General features: G+C 40.8%; 1 protein-coding gene across 1 annotated transcript; it reads right to left on the bottom strand.

Moving 5' to 3' along the window:
- Positions 1-1,647: 1,647 nt before the first annotated feature.
- Positions 1,648-17,354, bottom strand: trim2b (tripartite motif containing 2b). The gene is made up of 14 exons (XM_037113394.1): positions 17,160-17,354; positions 10,224-10,955; positions 9,952-10,100; positions 8,746-8,926; positions 8,398-8,657; positions 8,174-8,312; positions 7,887-8,072; positions 7,122-7,317; positions 6,858-6,961; positions 6,596-6,763; positions 6,283-6,451; positions 5,813-5,883; positions 5,559-5,699; positions 1,648-5,470 (listed from the first exon to the last, which is right to left on the bottom strand). Exons 2-14 carry the CDS (start codon positions 10,320-10,322, stop codon positions 5,318-5,320), a joined length of 2,016 nt encoding a protein of 671 aa, XP_036969289.1. The 5' UTR covers positions 10,323-10,955; positions 17,160-17,354; the 3' UTR covers positions 1,648-5,317.
- Between the last annotated feature and the right edge of the window lie 925 nt (positions 17,355-18,279).

Here is an 18,279-nt window from a genome sequence, read left to right as displayed (position 1 = left end):
TCCTGAATGGTACCAATCTGTCATAAAATAATAACAAATATTACTCAACGGGCTCTCAGTTTATTTTTTTGTGTGTTTGCAGAACAAGAGTAAATGTATTTAAGGCCTAACGTTTGGTGTAAACCAGTCTGACCCAAGGGTTTAAGAAAAGTTTGAAAAGAAAAGCTGCCCAATTTACAGCATAGTCACACACACACAAAATCATGTTGTTTGTATGACGTCATGAAAGAAAACCAACAGTCCTGCTGTTGTCCGACACGAGAGCATGATCAACACACTCATGTAAGTGTCAATGGAAAGTCCCTGTCAGCAGTCAGTGAGCTTGGAGACGTGGACAATCAGCAACGAACACTTATGAGGTGAGTGTTTGTAATAATGTAGTGATTATCAGTTCATATTTCTAAAGTTACACTCGCCTACTGCCCTGTTTTCCACAGACATCTTAATCTTGTTTGTTTTGCTCTTCAGTGGCTCAAAAACACTTTTACCAACTTTAGTCCAATTTTGTCAATTTTACAAATATTATTAAAAAGTAATTGATTGGGTGCATTGATTGGGTTTGATGAGTACACGTCTGGAGTAAAAAAAGATTGCAAATTAGAGAATGAATTATAGTTGCAGATGAATTAATCAGATCGCCTCTGCTGTTGGGTATTGAGTTGTTTCAAAGGTGCAGCAACAATTCTTCTCAGTGACGTCTTGTTTGTATGTGACTTGTAATGTGGTTCGTCAGGGTTTCAGGTTTGTTTCTATAGAATTTTTGTTATATTTGCTACATGGTGATTTGGGGTGGATGCTTCTGAGTGGTTTCTTTCTTGTGACAAATGTACTTACTGAATATCACTTTGGACAACAGCGTCTGCTAAATGCTCTAAATGTAAATGTACACATAATCAAAAGGAAAAGTCGAATTATGTTGGACAATAAAGGTCTTTTCCTAAATAAAGAACTCAGCCTGCCTAATTGCATTATTACTTGTGAACCAATAAAAATGTTACTATGGATATTACATTGCATTTCTGCCAATAGATCCTCCCCTGACTGTTTTAGAAGTCCAGTCTGCATGTTGTTCAACAGCATTTCAATAATCAGATCCTGACCACACAATGCAATATATTCATTATATTATATATAACATAACCCTAACCCTAACCCCCTAACCCTTAACTGATGTTGACCCTCAACTTATAATACACTAAATTAAATAAATAACAACCAACCTGGTCAGTAGTGTTTTCCTAAACTCTGTTTCCTCTGTATTGATGAAGCTGTTTCCCTTTGTTTATGCCCACAGAATGCCATACACAGGTGCCCTGTCAGAACATATAGTTGATATAGGTGTGTCTCATGTATACGTTTGTGGAAAATAAACATACTTTTTGGGTTATTTGCATGTTGTATGCTGAATAACCCTCATCACCCTGTCTAGCTGTGGTAGATTTGTGCCGACTTACATTAGACTGAACAGCAGCACTGGAGACCAAAGACTGGGAACATGCTGATTAGCCATTTTCTTTACTGGCACTTTACTTGAGATGGTGTTGAACAAATATGGTAATTTCCAAAGTCACTGATGTTAGGATGCAAATGTCAGCTAAACACCTTTCAAAGCACAAATGTTCACAAAACCAAACCACAAGAAATGGCTACCATTTAGGAATCAATGCTTTATTTCAGTGTTGAGCGTGTATGTGTGAATATTAAAGAGACAGTCCATACCAGTGAACAGACATGACAGATAGTAAATACAGAGAGAGAGAAAGAGCAGGCAAGTGACACTGTAAGAAACTATCAGCTGTATTTCAAAGCACTACACATCCATTTGAAGAAAAAGCAATGGTACACACCAAAGCCTGTTATTAATTAAGGAATTTCTACTTTATTTTCACATTACCAACTGATATAATAAATTCCATGCATCATATTCCCTCAAATGGATGTTTAGTCTAGAAATGAGCTATTTGTTTGGAGTTCTATTGCATTCGTTTAACAAATAGCTATTTGTTACATTTGCAATAACTTTCAAACCAAGATTACTGAGAAGGCAATTCCATCATATCAACTTTGAAACAACATTCAAACGTATTACTGACATTAAGGCCGAATGTTCAGCAAACAAGGCCCAGATTATTTTAAGAAACACAACCTGGTTTTGTTGAAACAATCAATAATGCCAACAAATCCAAAAATGTCATCCCAGCTCAGAATCAATGAGCACAATTTGAGATTCAGTCACCATTGGGGGGAAAAATGAACTCCTGTTTGGGATATTGACAACTTACCGTTTGAACTGCTATTTTTATTGAACATGCACTTATCACATTGATTTTAAAAACCTATTTTGTCTTTGCTATGTGTAACAGAGACTGCAAGCATTGTTAGCTTTCATCATTGAAACCCATGGCTACAATTAACCAAAATCCTCTAAGTAAGCTTAAAACTATTTAAACAATTTGTTACAAAAAAGGGAAAAAAAACAGTACTTGAACCTCAAACATATCTCCTGACCTGGACAGCTAATGCTTTGTTAGTTTGTTCACTGTGCCGTATTCTTAGCTACAGCCAACATATCAGCTTTGTGCTAAAAGTGTCCATTGGTTTCAATTAGAAATGCAATACTAACAAGCTAATTTTGCTGACTGGCTGGTGTGATTATTTTTCCCCCACGAAAACTTTCATTTAACAAAAAAATAATCAAATGAATGTTAAATGCTGATTTGTCCACTCACAACAGTCAATATAAAATGTATCAAATACCAACAATCATAGTTTGAGTCAACACAACAGGCGAAATGTACAAAAAGAAGAAATATAATGGGCACTTAAGAATGTCAATGCACATGGTGGAACACAATCAAATGGCAATATAGAAAGATTTAAATGATTAAATGAATAAATAAATAGATAAATAAATAAATAAAATAACTGACTTAACGTGTGCGAAAACGTTGTATCAGTTGTGAAACATAATATACCATGATAATGACTTTCTCACTTCCTGCTTCAGTAAATAGACTGACAAACAACATCATGTTAATAATGGAAAGGACACCACTTCCTCTACCACAAGCATCTGTTAGTCGACAACAGTGTTTTCTGTTTATTAATATTGAAGATTAAAGCGACCAACTTAATTCTGATGTGATTAAAACCCTTTTCTGTTTAATAATTAATGTAAATGCTTTGTATCACTATCACCACTTACACATAGTACTTTTCCAAAAGTAATTTGTAAATGCTTTGCAATGTCTCATTTGTTTCATGTCCTTTGCAGTACTTAACTTCACTGTGAATCTTCTGAGGAGCGGGTGAACTGTTTGTAAATGTTTTTAGTGGTATGTTTGATGTCAACAATCACGTAATACAGAGGCATGCTTCTAGAACAATGAGGTATTGTCCGACGGGTGATGGCAGAACATGTGGAATTATACAAGCCAGCGACAGCACTTCTTGGAATTCTAGAATCCTTGGCAATATGACGGAATGAGTTGAAACATTCTAGAATGCCCCTCCCCCGGGCAACTTGCTTTTTGAGACAGCGAGCAGAAGCATTTTTTTTTTTTTCCACACAAGACCGTTTCACCTTGTCTAGCCTGACTGCTGTGATTGGCTGGTACCATTACTAGTTTTGTCACCTAAACGAAAGCAAGTAGTTTTTTGCAGCTGAAAACTGACAATATTTTGGTCTTCTGGTCTTCTGGGTGAACGTCAGATGCAATCACAAGGACTCAGCAGCGCAATGAGTTCAAGACAGTCATACCACAGTACTGCCAGCCAATCACAGCACAGTAGGGCCTTGAGACTTGGTGGAACATCCTTGGGAAACAAAAAATAATGCAGAGCAGAAACAACTGTGTAAAAATGTTACTGATTCCAAATATCTTAATGACTGAGCATTTTACATGATATTATTAAAGGTATTCTCACAAATATATAGGATAGATTTATAGACTTTTTTTTCTCCTTGCAACAGATTTCTGAGGAAAAATATATGAGCACTCAAACCTAGCACAGATAGACAATGCTGCTCGTCAAAGCTACCGTGTCAATCAACCAAATCGATCAATCATTCAGTCAGAATAAGAATCAAGCAACCATGTCTGCTAATGAATCTATTGCCTAAGACTTGTAAAGAATGCTAGCATGTGGCAAGAAAATAAGAAACATTCCATATTCAGACAATCCTAATGTACAAACAATGGACAACAGGCTAAAAGTGGCCCATGTCTTAGCTTCACATGTGATCCATGACCATTGCAGAGTGAACAGTCAGTGGAAATTGGGCTTGGTGAGGTTGCCCTTTTCAAGCTTGCTTTATATTTACAGATTTACACGTTTACTACCACCGTTTTCTACCACTGGACCAGTTTTAAGTTAAGTGCTTTGCTCACAGGTACACAAAGAAGCTCCAAGAGCTGGTAACTAATGGTAGCTTCCAATTGTCAGAGTTGATCTTTGTGTACAAATGTAAACTAAGGTACAGAAGCCATAAGGGAAGTCTGTGATAATGACCTGGATTAGCAAATGGTGTCAAACCAAGACGTAGACCTGTTTTAGCTCACTGGCCACTATTTTGTCAATACATACAATAAGAGAAGGCAGAGCAATAGAAAACATTTAATCTTTCAATCCATCCTTTATGCATTCATCCATGCCTTTAATATTTTGATCCCTCGATCCGTCATTCACTCAATTGTGGGTTTAGGAAGCAGCGGTTTCTGAAGACCTTCTCTTCATTGCATCCTTTACTTGTTCTTCATTAATTTCTTTTTTAAAAGTCTTATTGAATCCATTCTTCTACTAATGCCAAACTTGGAGAAACAGGGAGTTCCGGAAATTGACATCATGAATTAGTCGTTGCATAACTTTTTTTTTTACGCCATCCTCTGCATTACTCAGTGTTCCAATATGCAATATTTCTCAAATTTGGGTCTTGAAGCCAACATCTTTCTTTGCCTCATCTGCCAAAATCATCATTCATCGTTAGAATTCAAGAGACTGTAGGTCAAGACCGGTGTTCGTCCTTCCTTTCTTTATATCCATGGATTAACTTTTGATGACATTACTTAATCAAAACCATCAAAGACATCAGATCTTGATCGGATTTTTGTTGTGGTTGAATGATGTAATGACAGCAAATCCTTTTTCTTTGCTTCCTCCTCTTCACCTTAATCCTCCATCCCTCCTTCCATCTTTTCAGGCTGCAGTTCATGCAATTATTCCTAGAGTTTGACATCGTGCACAACATTTTTCCTCCACATCTGCTCCCTCTCTCCGTCTCTCCTGCCTCTGCTTCATCTCTCCGTCCAAGCCTCCATCATTGTAGGTAACGATAGACTTTAAAGCAGTGGTTGCCAGAGTCAGCCACTACCACATGTCCATCTGAGGTCAGAGCTAGACCTTGGGGTCCATACAGGGGGTCTGCTGATGTGTTGATGTAGGAAAGGAAAGAGCCACTGCCATCAAACACCTGGAAATATTGGAACAACAAAAATGTATTAAGATGATTGCAAAATCACGCCCAATAAGGCGCTTCTGACAGTTTGACACTGCAGTACCTGTATTCTGCTGTTGCCCCAGTCAGCTACGATGATGTTACCATTAATGTCCACAGCTACACCAGTGGGAGCGTTGAACTGGCCGTTCCCCTCACCGTTAGAGCCAAATTTCAAGACCAGCTCTCCCTCGGGGGTGAAAACCTGACCATGACAGAGAAAGAAAACGGACTTTGAGCAAGAAAATGACTATCTAGCTGTTCACCTGGAACAAGGGAAAAATATGTAAAGGTAATGTTCAGTCAGTGAGACCTCACCTTGACAGAGTGGTTGTGGAAGTCAGTCACAATAATCTCATTGTTTTTGTTCACTGCCGCAAAGTGTGGACCTTCAGGACAGAAAGAACAAAAACAAGTTGTGCAATTAGGACATCATCCAAAATCTTCACCTGCTTTCAGCACTATGTCCACATAACATCTCTTTCTAAAAGAAAAGCATGGGCAGTGGACAGATTGGGCCAAAATAAGATTCTCCTATAGTACCAGGGTGAAGAATGGTGAGTCCCACCTGATCTAATATATACTGTAATTGGTTGATTGAAAATTATAATACATATTGTGGACACAGGCCCTGACACTTCATCATACACTTCAACTACTTTCAGTTGTTGCACTTTAAATGGACGATTACAATTTAGTCTAAAAACATTTCAGACTGGAATGTTTATCAGTCTTATTCCTTGGCTTTTTATTCATTTCTGGAGTTTCTGTCTTTAAACAAACTTTACCTGCAAATTGCTTGTCACCGTTGCCTCGACTACCAAACTTAGCAATGAGCTTTCCGGTCAGCTGGAAGATGAATACAGTGCATGCCTTGTTGTCAACCACGATCACATGACCATTCTGGTCCACAGACACTCCCTTCGGCCCCATCAGTCTACCAGAGCCAAGCTTTGCCTGATGGGCGTGAAAAACAACAAATGATTAGTAAGAACCAGTCAACAGTTTGTTTTCATGCATTAGAAAATCTACCAGCGTAAAAATGTCCTCGAAAGGAAGCCGTCATCGTTCAAAAGCTCCAACCCACATTGATGCACCTACCTTGAACTTGCCCTCACAGGAGAAGATGCTGACCCACTTGTTGTCGTAGTCAGCAATGATAATGTCACCACTGGGGTGAACAGCTACACCTGTGGGACGCTGCAATTGTCCCGGCGACCGTCCACGCACCCCAAAACGACTCTTAAATTCACCCTCATTGGAGAAAATCTGGAGTGGGGAGGTAGATACATAATGCATAATCCAAGTCCGAACCCTCAAACAGCCAGCTGAAGATTAGAGGACCGGACAAATCGTGCTTTACCTGTACACACTGATTGTTGCTGTCAGCAATTAGAATCCTGCCGCTGGAGGAAGCAGCCACTCCTTGAAGGTTGGTGAACTCTCCTTTATTCCGCCCCTTTGTTCCTGAAGAGAGCAAGAAAAGCAAAATAATCCAATTTAAGCATCTGCTCAGCCTATCATTCTAGGACAATCTGTAACTCTTGTGCAAGTTTTTTCTTAATTAGGTGTGATAAAGCAGGCACCTGTATCTAATGGTTTATTTTGATGGTAATGAATGTCTCACCGATCCTAAAGATGAGGTCATCCTCAATGGGGTTTTGGGTTTTGCGTCGTGGGGTTCCGAGTGCACTGCTGGCTCTCTTTGAACCCTTCTTCTTCTGTCCAGGAGACTTTCCTCTTCTCTTTGCCCCCTCAGAGGAGCCTGTGGATGGGGTAGCGTAGGCTGCTGAGTTGGTTGCTGTGGTGGTTGAGGGGGACACCTAGAGACAATGATAGAAGGAGAAAACAGTTCTTACAAACAAGAATTTGGGAATTTTTAGTAAATGCACACATTAACTTGAAAACATTTAGTACATTTTCTTTACCCAAGGTTGAGCAGGGGAAACCACGCTCATGTAAGTCAACTTAGTTGCTTGAATTATGTGACCGGATTGCTCTTTATAACAAATGTTAATTAATGACTGCACATTAATGTGACCTGTGGACCTGTTTCCTGTGATGTGTGGTAAGTTAGCAAGAGGGAGATGGAACCATTTCCCTTTGAGCAAGATACATGTAGTGCCACAATAGTATTGGCACTACATAACTCTCTAAAGGGATCAGTATGCTTCTGGGAATTTCCTTGCCACCCAAACATGTTTTTCTTGAGATGTAGCTGGACGTCCCTTTCATTCATGCCTACCTTATGCCTGCTTCACAGTTAAGCTCTACAGGAATTCAGTCAGTTGCAACCCAAGTGTTGGGTAAGTAAAAATAAACTCTCACACGTTTTTATTAAATTTAAGAGATGTCTTCACATTGTTCCTCCTCACACACTTCCTCCACCCACCTCGACTTCTGTCTCTGAGACCCTGCTGACAGTCAGTTTGAAGGGACTTCCTTTGATGTGCTGGTCGTATAGACGGAGAGCCAATGAGAAGTCACCCTCTTTCGGCACTATGTACACAAACTCATAAGTCCCATTCTTGTGGTCCACTATTTCACCGTCCACTATGCTGCCATCTGGGGTAAAAACCTGGATTAACAAACGTAAACACAGCAGATGTTTAGTCTTTTTTTGTGGAAGTGTTTAAAGAATTGCATCACATTTTATCTGAGTGGAAGCATAAAACGAACCTCCGCCGACAGGATTGCATTTCCAATCTTACAGGCTCCTCCTGACTTGTCTCTTGTCACTATGGTAACTGAGGCAGGATGTCCCACAATGCACTGTTCCAGGCCTGCGCCCATAGCCTCGCTCTGGCTCGCCACAGCACTGAGAAAGGCAAGGTTGGAGTTAAATGCTCTTAAATGCAAAAATGCTTCTTCATCTTTAATAGTTTGTGTCAGCATGCTCTCACCTGGTTGTGACAATGGTCCCCAGGTTGTGTATGGACTTCCTGAGCCCATCAGTCTCCATCACCAGATCCAGCTGGTCGTTCTCCTCTGGCTGACATGGCAGGCCGAGGCAGGCCAGCTCGCCCAGCCTCTCCTGGAGCTCCTGCTCGACCTGCAGACTCGCCACGCACGCCTCCCCAGCCAGAGCCTCCTCTGACTGGGTACAGGTGGCCGTGATGTCCCCCTCTCCCCGGATGAGGTTGTCCACCTGGGCCTGGAGGACCTAGAGACATGACATATAATGTTGTTGATGTGCTGTCTGATGTTTTGTATCTCGCGAAGTAGAAATCTTGCCAAATCCTGCAGCTGACCTTCTGTTTGAGCCCATATGTGACTTCCAGCTCCATCAGCAGAACACTCTTCCGGACATCCAGCTGTTTGTGCAGATCCTCGAAGCTCGACTGGATGTCCTCTTCGATGGAAGCTCTCTGATTGGTCAGCTGTTGGAGGATCTCTTTAACGAAGGACAGGGCGTCTGAAATCTGAGGGAGTCTGGGGCAATAAACATGAAGGGTAATGGGGACAAGAAGCTTGTACAATTAATATTTTATCATTGTCATTCATTTAGAAAATGACATCACCACAGTACACACCAGGGAATCCCTTGTTGCTTGTTTATCTCATGAATTATTCATGTTTGTAACCCGGAGAGAATATAAGACTGTTTAATAGTTTTCTTTATTTAAAATTTAAAATCTTCCGCATCCTGATGAATCACTAATGGATGGGCGTAATGAGCATGCAAGACACACTGTATTTGTTTGTATGCTTGATCGCTGTCTACAACGATATTTCTCCTGTTGTGTCCTCATTGCTCCAACAGTCCTGCATTTCCCTGACAGTCCACCAGATGTCAGCCTCTCCACTTCACTCCAACATGTGTCACAGTAGTAGCTGTGTTTCCCCTCTGTGTCCCAATACAATGCAGGATTGTATGCCTAATTGAGTCTGTTTACTTGAGTAGAAATTTAAGGTGCTTGTGATTTACTGTGATTTCCATTTTATGCTATTTTTTGCCTCTATTCTACTCGAGTCCAGAGGTAAATATTGCAGTTTTAAGTCCACCACAAAACACATGATCAGTAATTCAAATACGATGCATCCTTACAGGTGAAAAAAAGGAAATCATAACTTTATTTATATAGCACCTTTAAAAACAGAGTTTACAAAGTACTTTTAAAGACAGTAACAAGCCCAGACGAAATAGAAGCTAGAGCCGAAAAGCCAAGAAAACACAAATTACATGAATAGATACAAGTTGTGATCACAAAAATGGGATTATAGACAAATAAAACAGAATAATAACAATGAAAAGCAACATCATGTTCAAAAGCATGTCATAAATGTGGCTTTCTAAGAAGTTAGTTAATAAAGTCAACTTAAAAAATAAATTACTGATTCTGCAAAGCCTGACAGCATCCACCCAGGTAAAAGCAAGGTCCCCTTCTACTATGAAATGTGTAGAAGGTCCCCAACCGAGGCTGAAGTCATAAAAATGGTTTGTTAACCAAGTTTACCTGTTCTGGACGGTCCCCAGCTTCTCCTGCAGGCTGCTGCGGTGCTGCTCCAGGGCCTGGCTGAGGGCCACCTTAGGGTGCTCTTCATGCTCCGACAAACAGTCCTCACACAGCACACACTCGCAGGCTGAACAGTACAGGTCAGCCACCTGTAGATGAAAAGGTGAGCAGAGAAAAAGAATCAAAAGTTCTCATCAACAATCTCACTGTTGGATTTCAGCTTTTTGCTGGTTGTCATGTGTGGGAATTGGCTGACGGATATATTTTCCTACCTTCCCTGCATGTTGCGGGCAGGCGTTTTTGCCGGGCGGAGCCTCCAGGACGGTACACTCCTCACTGCTGCTATCTGGGGAGTGTTGGTGGGCCTCCATCTGCGAGTGGCAGCCTGGTGGGGGTGAACCTCCGAACACACCCCTTATTCCACACGGCAGCCAGGGGAAGGGGCTGGATGTTCAGGTACAAGGTTTCCTACTGTCTGCTTGTGTGGTCGTTTCAGTAAACTCCTTGTTTCACACTTTATTCCATTGTGTGTTTGAGAGGGAAAGGGCAAAAGAGTCAAACAAACTCCTTATGATGACCTTTGGCACGAGTTGGATCTCAGGATGAGCATGGCTCAAATCTGAGGGATTAAACATCCAGGATGTTTCCACACAGCAGCCAGAAAAAAGTCAAAAGCAATGAGATGTAGGTCTTCTTTTTCTGTGATTTTAATGTTCAGTCATCCACTTCTGTCAGAGCTTTAATTCCTTGATTTCTCTGGCAAAAAGAGGGAGGGATAACATTTCAGACATGCCCTTTATTTGAGCCTCTGGTCCAGTCCTGTCGGATAAAAAGGTGTAAAGGGATCCAAATCTTCCAATTACACCACCCGTCTGCTTCCATGTGTTGTCTATTCCCAGAGCAATATACCAAAAAGTCAATCCTCTTCACGTCTGATTTGAGGAAAAAGCAGCAGACGTTGGCGTTGATTTAATTCACAGAGAGTTCAAACTGAGGACAGTTTCCTGAGGAGAGAAGACAGAGATGAGGATTAGGTTGAAAAGCAAATAAACATGGATGTTAAAAAAAAACTTCTTGGCTGAATTCTTCCCTGCCATGCTTAGTGATAGTTATGTTTAAAGAAGGGCTTCTACTGCAGGAACCCAATTTGATTTTAAAAGATGTTATTTACACCCTCAACACGGGGGTCAAACTCATGCAACCACTTTTAACTTAGCAGCTACAGGGAAGATTTAAGTAAATAAACAGTGTAAATAACGTCTTTTAAAATCGGTTTGGGAGCTGTACGGAGCCATTTTATGTTTTCTTGGCTGTTTTTTTCTGTCTTGAAACAAGTCTGCGGCTACTTCAGGTGTTTAGCAGAATGCTGCAAGTCTGTTTTACTGTGAAGCTCCAGAAATGTTTTGTAGGCTACAACATTCCACCTGAAGTTTCATCAGATAGTTGGTGAATTGTTCCATTAAGTTACAGAAGAAAGCATGCAACAGATGAACCAAAAATTGAGTTGTATACAATAATGTGTAAATACAGCTATCACAAATATCATCCGAATAATTTGCATAATTTTCACAGGTCTTTGGATTCCAGTGGATCTGCAGACGGTGATAGACTGAAAAAGTTCCTGGGACTAAATGTTCTGAGCACTTTGTACCAAAAAGTTTCCACCACGATGGTTGCTCTCTTGGCATCCTTCATCATCCGTGGCAGAGTCATAAAAACTGAAAGAATATTTATTGGATGATTAATGTGTGGACAGTCTCCCTGTTGTCGGGTGTTGTTGATGAGATACAGAGCAAGAGCAGGCATCGATTTTGACTTCATGGGAGCTTTAAATATTTGCTGATTCTTCTGAGAACTTGACCTGAGCACTCTTTTAAAGAGGACAAGAGGAGGTTATTGAACTTTGAATGTAGTCTATTACTGTTTCTTGTAAACATGAAATAAGAAAGGCAGTTGAGGTTCATTTTAACTGTATTTCCATTACTAAACAGTGCCTTTAAGCTGCAGTCCCTTTAAGCACCACTAGAGGATTCATGAAGAGGATTCTGCCCGGAGGCGACTGGGAAAACCCCAGACTGCACCACCCTGACGGTGTTTCCCCCAACTGACAGATGTCCAAGGTCGAAATCAGACAATGTGATATTTTTTGTCCACAAATGTGTGAGATTAGTTGTTAAAAAAGTGAAGTTAAAAAAACGTGAGAGACAAGACGTCAACAGCTTGTCTTCCCCACTACAGGAATGCCCATACGTTCCACCCAGGTGGCGCATTAGATCCCTGCTCACCCCTAATTAACTCCCAGACGGTAGTACGCTCTGCAGTGAGGAGCAGATACAGATGGTACGATCCTCAGACAGGGAGGGTGGAGGGCTGCGCTGCATGTCAGACCAACAGAGGGAGGTGAATGAACAGTACGATACCAATAAAGAGCTTGTAGGAGCAGAAATGTAGGTCACCAAAATGTCTTCAAAGTGATGGGGAGAAAAAAAAAAGAGAGGCTGAGGTTACCATGGCGACAGACTGCATGGGTGGGGGGGGGAGAGACAACAGAGAGTGAGGCAGTTGTGGTCCCTTTAATCCTAAAAAAATCCTAAATTTAACAGTGTGTGAGATGATTCAGTGTCCCAGATCATGAAAGACACACAGATGTGATGAGAGGGAGGTAGGATCAGTAGGAACCACAAACATCTGTAAAAACAAATTTCAGCTTGATCAAAAAATGTGTTTCTGTCAAGTATTTTTGAGGTTCTTCGATTCATTTTTTTTTTCAATTTCTACACTTTTTAAAATATATGATATGTGAGATTTCTGCATTAAAAACATCTAAAAATGACTCGACCTTTGATATTTATTTTATCGAGCTGTGTACTTAGATTATCCCAAACCAGAGAAATCCACAACTTCACTTAACGGTCATAAACACTCATAAAACACAGGCTCATACAACTGTTCATACAACAGCTGTGTGACTGATATGAGGTCCACGGATCACTGCTGCAGTCAGGTTGATAAATAGGAGTGAAGATAAATCCATGTTTTAATCCCAGAAGTTAAAAAGTCATCTCTGAGGTGTTTGATCCTCCAGATGTTCTGGATCTGCACCAGACTGCTGAGTAAAAATAGTTACACAAGTAATACAACATATAATAACTGTTAGAAGGTTGAATTAAACTATACGTGACATTAATATATGTATTCACATTTTGTTTATGTTGTTTTCTTTTTATCATATTCTTTTAAAAACTGATAAAACATTTTCTTATATTGTTAATATGTTTTTTTCAAGTATTTTCTATAAAAGGTGGTTAAAAGAGCTAAAAGTGATTTAAAAGCAACACAATCAAAGCAAAAAAAACAACAAAAAACCCCAAACATAGCGTAGCGAGGGATCAGCTGTTGACTTCGTTTAGTCTATTTTTAGCTTTCATAGACGAGGTAAAGTTTTCTTCATATTACGTTTTAGTCTCGATCTCCAACTCACTCATGGAAGTTAAAGCTGACGACCAAATGAAATGTTACCTTGAATAAAATGACAGATCTTTTATTTTTTACATTTCTAGTCCTGGAGTGGACGTTGGGAGTAAAGTATCTAGTATTTAATCTTTTATCTCATGTTGTTAGTCTTTCTCTGTAAATTAATTACATCCAAGTATTTGAGCAGCATTTTATAAGTTACACTAAATATCTGCTGTGTGAACTTCACTTTCTTTTTACTGTTTCAAGTTAAACCTTCAGCATTTTCAGCCGTTCTTCTCTCCATCATATCTGTTTTCCTTTGTGTTATTGTTTCACGTCTCCCTTCCAGACAGTATTTTTTTTATTTTTACCACATCTTTGTGTAAAAATATGAGCCCGACATATGGCTGAATAATTCATAAAGGGGAGGGATTATGGTTGTGAGTTGCCTGTGATCTTGTTCATAATCCTGTTCCAACACCTCCCCCCTCAAAGACTCTGTTCAGAAAACACAACCACCCCGATACCAGAGTGGCCTTATACACACACACACACACACACACACACACACACACACACACACGCACACACGCACACACGCACACACACACACGCATGGATTTTTTAATCTTATTTTTTCAGGAAAATTCATTCTACACTCCCAGAACTGCTGCACCCCCACACTTCATTCAATGAGTCGCTGCAGTACAGTGCTGCAAAGGATTATGGGGTGACAGTGAGGCTCTATTAGCAGGGTGTGTGTGTGTGTGTGTGTGTGTGTGTGTGTGTGTGTGTGTGTGTGTGTGTCAGGGCCTTGTGATTCTGTGGTGACTCTTTGTAACTGTCACTTACAGAGCGAGAGACAAATGAACCCTTTCTGTCTTTCTTCCCTCCTTCCCCCTTTCCTTCCTTCCTTCCTTCCTTCCTTCCTTCCTTCCTTCCTTTCTTTCTATCTAAAACTGAAATTTGGACCCAGAATTTTAACCATGTCTGTGTTCTCGTTATCAACCTGATATATGATACGTATCGATGTTCGGCCAAACGTCTGTTCCCCATCTGCCCCCGACAGATCAATCCCCACAGTTTGGTGAAGGTTCAGTTCTGTAGGAGGCATGTAGACTTCAACACACCATCATAACATCATGAAGAACAAAACGTTCACACACATGAAGAATAAGACTGAATTTAACTACTTTTTTATCAGTTCTTGTTACTTCAAAACTTCATGTGTGAGTTTTTGCACTTACGACCGATTAAAGGTTACAACGTTAATGTTGGAATCCTTAAAATCTTAACTGAATCAAACTCAGTGTCTGAAACAATTTGCTCTGCGATCAGTAATTACCTCATTATGTGGAGAGTTTGCCATTCCCTCACATGCAGTGGGTTCACAGGAGATGGTGCAGTGTGTAATCAAGTGTAATTTGCACTCGATGTGTTTCGAGAGAAGGGTCGTCACGTTGCGTCGCCCCTCATTTGCGCTACATTGAATTCTGGATACTTTCTGCAGATGAGGGGCGTCCGGGGTGATGCAACACCTCCTGAAGTTCTTGGAAAAAATATTAAAAACTAAACATGTTGGGGTCCAAATAAACACAGACTATTTTAGGCTTATTTCTCTCTTAAACTGTCTTCAGAAATATGGTGCTGAGCTGGTTTTGAGAACGTTTCCAAACAAGCCACCATGTTGCCATCAGGTGGCGTTCGTCCAATCAGGTGACACCTACTTTTACTGCTAATGCTAATTTTCTGCTACTGCTGCAACTGTCTCTCAATGATGCATCAAAAATGCACCCACAAAACAACAGTTCTGGCATTTTTTTGTCAGGAGACAATCTTTTTTATTTTTGCTAAGAAGTAACATCACAGTTGACGTTAACACTGATATATTTCTTTAATTTCATGGCAAATAAAATTAACATTAATCTGCTGTTTCTTGCCTGTTTAATCTTGTAGAACCATCTTCACAGCAAAACGATATTTTACATTTTGATTTGAGACGATGAATCTTACAAAGTAAAACACTCTTAACTGATTGGAAACCTACTCACGTCTTCTCGGCTCAACGGACCAGATTTTTTAAAAATTTCCCAGACGCTCGATGAGGATCAGCTTCAGAGGAGCGCTATCTGCACTCCAGACTGAACTGCCAGAGTCAAACCAGTTTCTGAGGAGCTGGTCAGTGAATCTACTGTGTGACGTCACAGTGACAGACGAAGATACAGCTGAGGTATACTACACACACACACACACACACACACACACACACACACACACACACACACACACACACACACACACACACACACTGGTAATCTGATCTCATTCTCTTCAGTTTCCCATGGGAAAGTTCACGGTCACTCTGTCTCTCTGTGTCAGGTTTTGTGTTTTAATCACTCGCTCCTCCCTCCAGGTTTAGAATCTATCTGTCTGTGTTTTGGTGACGTTTCTTAAAACAGGTTAACACTTAATATTGTTATTATGCAGAGTCTTCATGCAAAGATATCTCCAGATTCACAATCTACAGAGCCCATCAGGCTTTTGTTCCACTGTGAGCCCAGTGGTGGCTGGTCAGGACACTGACCCTCCCTCTGCCTGCATCAAGAACAATCATGTCGGCTCAGACTTACAGAAATCACTTCATGGTTTATTTCTTTTTAATTTAGCACTGTAAATATTACATGGAAATCGTATACTCGTTTAAAAAAAGCTTTGTTGTTTACTGCTGTTGACCTGCATGCAACCAAAGTCCTCTGAAATGTGACTGCTCATTGCTGCCAGGACTGCCCATCATTTGATTTATAATTTTGTGCCTCCTTCATAGTGGATTGCATCTTTGTGGTCGTTTTGTGTCTCTTTGCGGTCGTTTTGTGTCTCTTTGCGGTTGTTATGTGTCTCTTTGCGGTTGTTATGTGTCTCTTTGCGGTTGTTCTGTGTCTCTTTGTGGTCATCTTGTGTCTCTTTGAGGTCGCTCTGTGTCTCTTCGTGGTCGCTCTGTGTCTCTTCGTGGTCGTTGTGCATCTCTTGGTGGTCATTTTGTGACATCTTGTGGTTGCTCTGCATCTCTGTAGTCGTTTGGCTTCTCTTTCTGGTCTCTTGCACCACGTTTTTGTCATCTTTTGTCTCCTTGTCATGGTTTCTTGTGTCCTTGTGTTACATCTCGAGGTCATTTTGCATTTCTTAATGCTCATTCTCTGTCTTAATTTGGTCATTATGTGTCACACAGTAGTGGGTTGATTGACTTTGCAACAGTAAATGTGTATAATTCATCCAGAGGTTCTGGTCTGAGGGCCTCCTGACCCCTCCAGCCCGTGTGTCAGGGCCCGTCCAGTACCCATAGCTACAAAAAAATCAGGGTGGATGAGCCCAGTTTCTGTTCACAGAAGTGACGTACCTCCTGTTACTGTTAGCACACAGGATGCTAATGTGCTGTACTCACAGGCCTGACACACACACACACACACACACACACACACTTGTATTTGCTCTGAAGCTGAGATGGATCAGTCTGTTCCTGCGTTCATTCATTCGTACTCCACCCTCGTTCATCCTGCAATCTGTCCATCCTCATGTCCTCCATCACAGCTCCCTCCCTCCCTCATCCCTCTCTCTCAGGGAGGCACGCCACGCTACAGATGCTGCTGTCATCCCCAAACATTCCTCCACCCATAAATCCATCAATCCATCCTTCTCTCCATCCATCTAATCCATCCGTCCACCCTCCTATAAAAAGAAAGAGAGCCAGCACTCACCATGTTCCCCTCAGTCGCAGGTGATCACTGAGCTCCTGTTTTCCAGCCTGAAGCCATCGCGTCATGATAGCGTCTTGTTTGCTCCCTCTCCTCTCCCCTCCACTGAGTGTGTGTGTGTGTGTGTGTGTGTGAGTGTGTGTGAGTGGGAGGGGGAGGATATCATCGTCACGGCAACACCAGCAGCTTGCAGCAGCAGCATCACCACCAGGCCGAGGAGGAGGAGGAGGAGGAGGAGGAGGAGGAGGAGGAGGAGGAGAGGGGGATAGAAGGCCTCGCTCCAGCATCCACCAATGAGGAGCCAGAGGAGGGAGAAAGGAGAGAGGTGATTGGTTCATCTGCCTGTCAGTCATAGTAGTGTGGGAGTATGACCCTCTCTCTTTCTCTCTCTGTGTATCCTAATGTCTCTCTCCCTTTTTTTTCGTTTTCACTTCCTCATGTTCCAAATTTAGTTTAGTTTTCGTTTCCTTTTTTTTTTTAATATCATGTTTTTTTCTGCTAAATATATTGTGCTGCTAAAGCTCATGTGATCTATTTTTGTCAGTTGGACTACCTGTTGACTGTATACATACATGTGATTATGTGTATAATTTACATGTAAATAATAATATTGTACTCATGCTTTTGATACTTCAGTACATTTATTGCCAGTAAATTACCAGAAACCACGATAAAGTAAAGATACTGTGCCAAAATAAGACTCTGGTATAGTTGAAATCACCAGTATAAATCTGATATCTGATACTGTATTAAGTATGAAAAGTACAAGTAAAAGTAAATGATGCATATATTTACGTTTGGTTTTATTGTTTGTTTGTTTTTTCAATGTTATCATTGCAAATAAAATGAATAAATTTCCAAATGTTTTACTTTAGCTCTGATGCAGCATGTAGTCTGTAAAGTAAATAAAGTAATCAAGTGAACTAAGGTGAGTGAAAAGTACAATATTTGCCTCCAAAATGTGGTGGAGTGGAAGAATAGTGACTTTAACTTTTAACTAACTAACTTACCAAAATACTGCTACTAATAATGATAAGAAGAGGGAGGAAGAGGAGGAGGAGGAGATGAACAACAACAACAAGAGAAAGAAGAAGAGCAACAATGAGAGGAAGAAGAAGAAGAA

Source organism: Acanthopagrus latus, chromosome 10 (assembly GCF_904848185.1).
Source record: "Acanthopagrus latus isolate v.2019 chromosome 10, fAcaLat1.1, whole genome shotgun sequence".
NCBI classification, from domain to species: Eukaryota; Metazoa; Chordata; class Actinopteri; order Spariformes; family Sparidae; genus Acanthopagrus; species Acanthopagrus latus.
Note: the sequence above shows the minus strand (reverse complement) of the source record. Positions and strands in the feature narration are given on the sequence as shown.

Coding starts and splice junctions, on each gene's coding strand:
- trim2b (XM_037113394.1), bottom strand. CDS start 10,322: ATGGAGGCCCACCAACACTCCCCAGATAGCAGCAGTGAGGAGTGTACC. Junction 8,927..9,951: donor CTGGGGACCGTCCAGAACAG/GTAAACTTGGTT, acceptor TTATTGCCCCAG/ACTCCCTCAGATTTCAGACG. Junction 8,313..8,397: donor GGGACCATTGTCACAACCAG/GTGAGAGCATGC, acceptor TGCCTTTCTCAG/TGCTGTGGCGAGCCAGAGCG.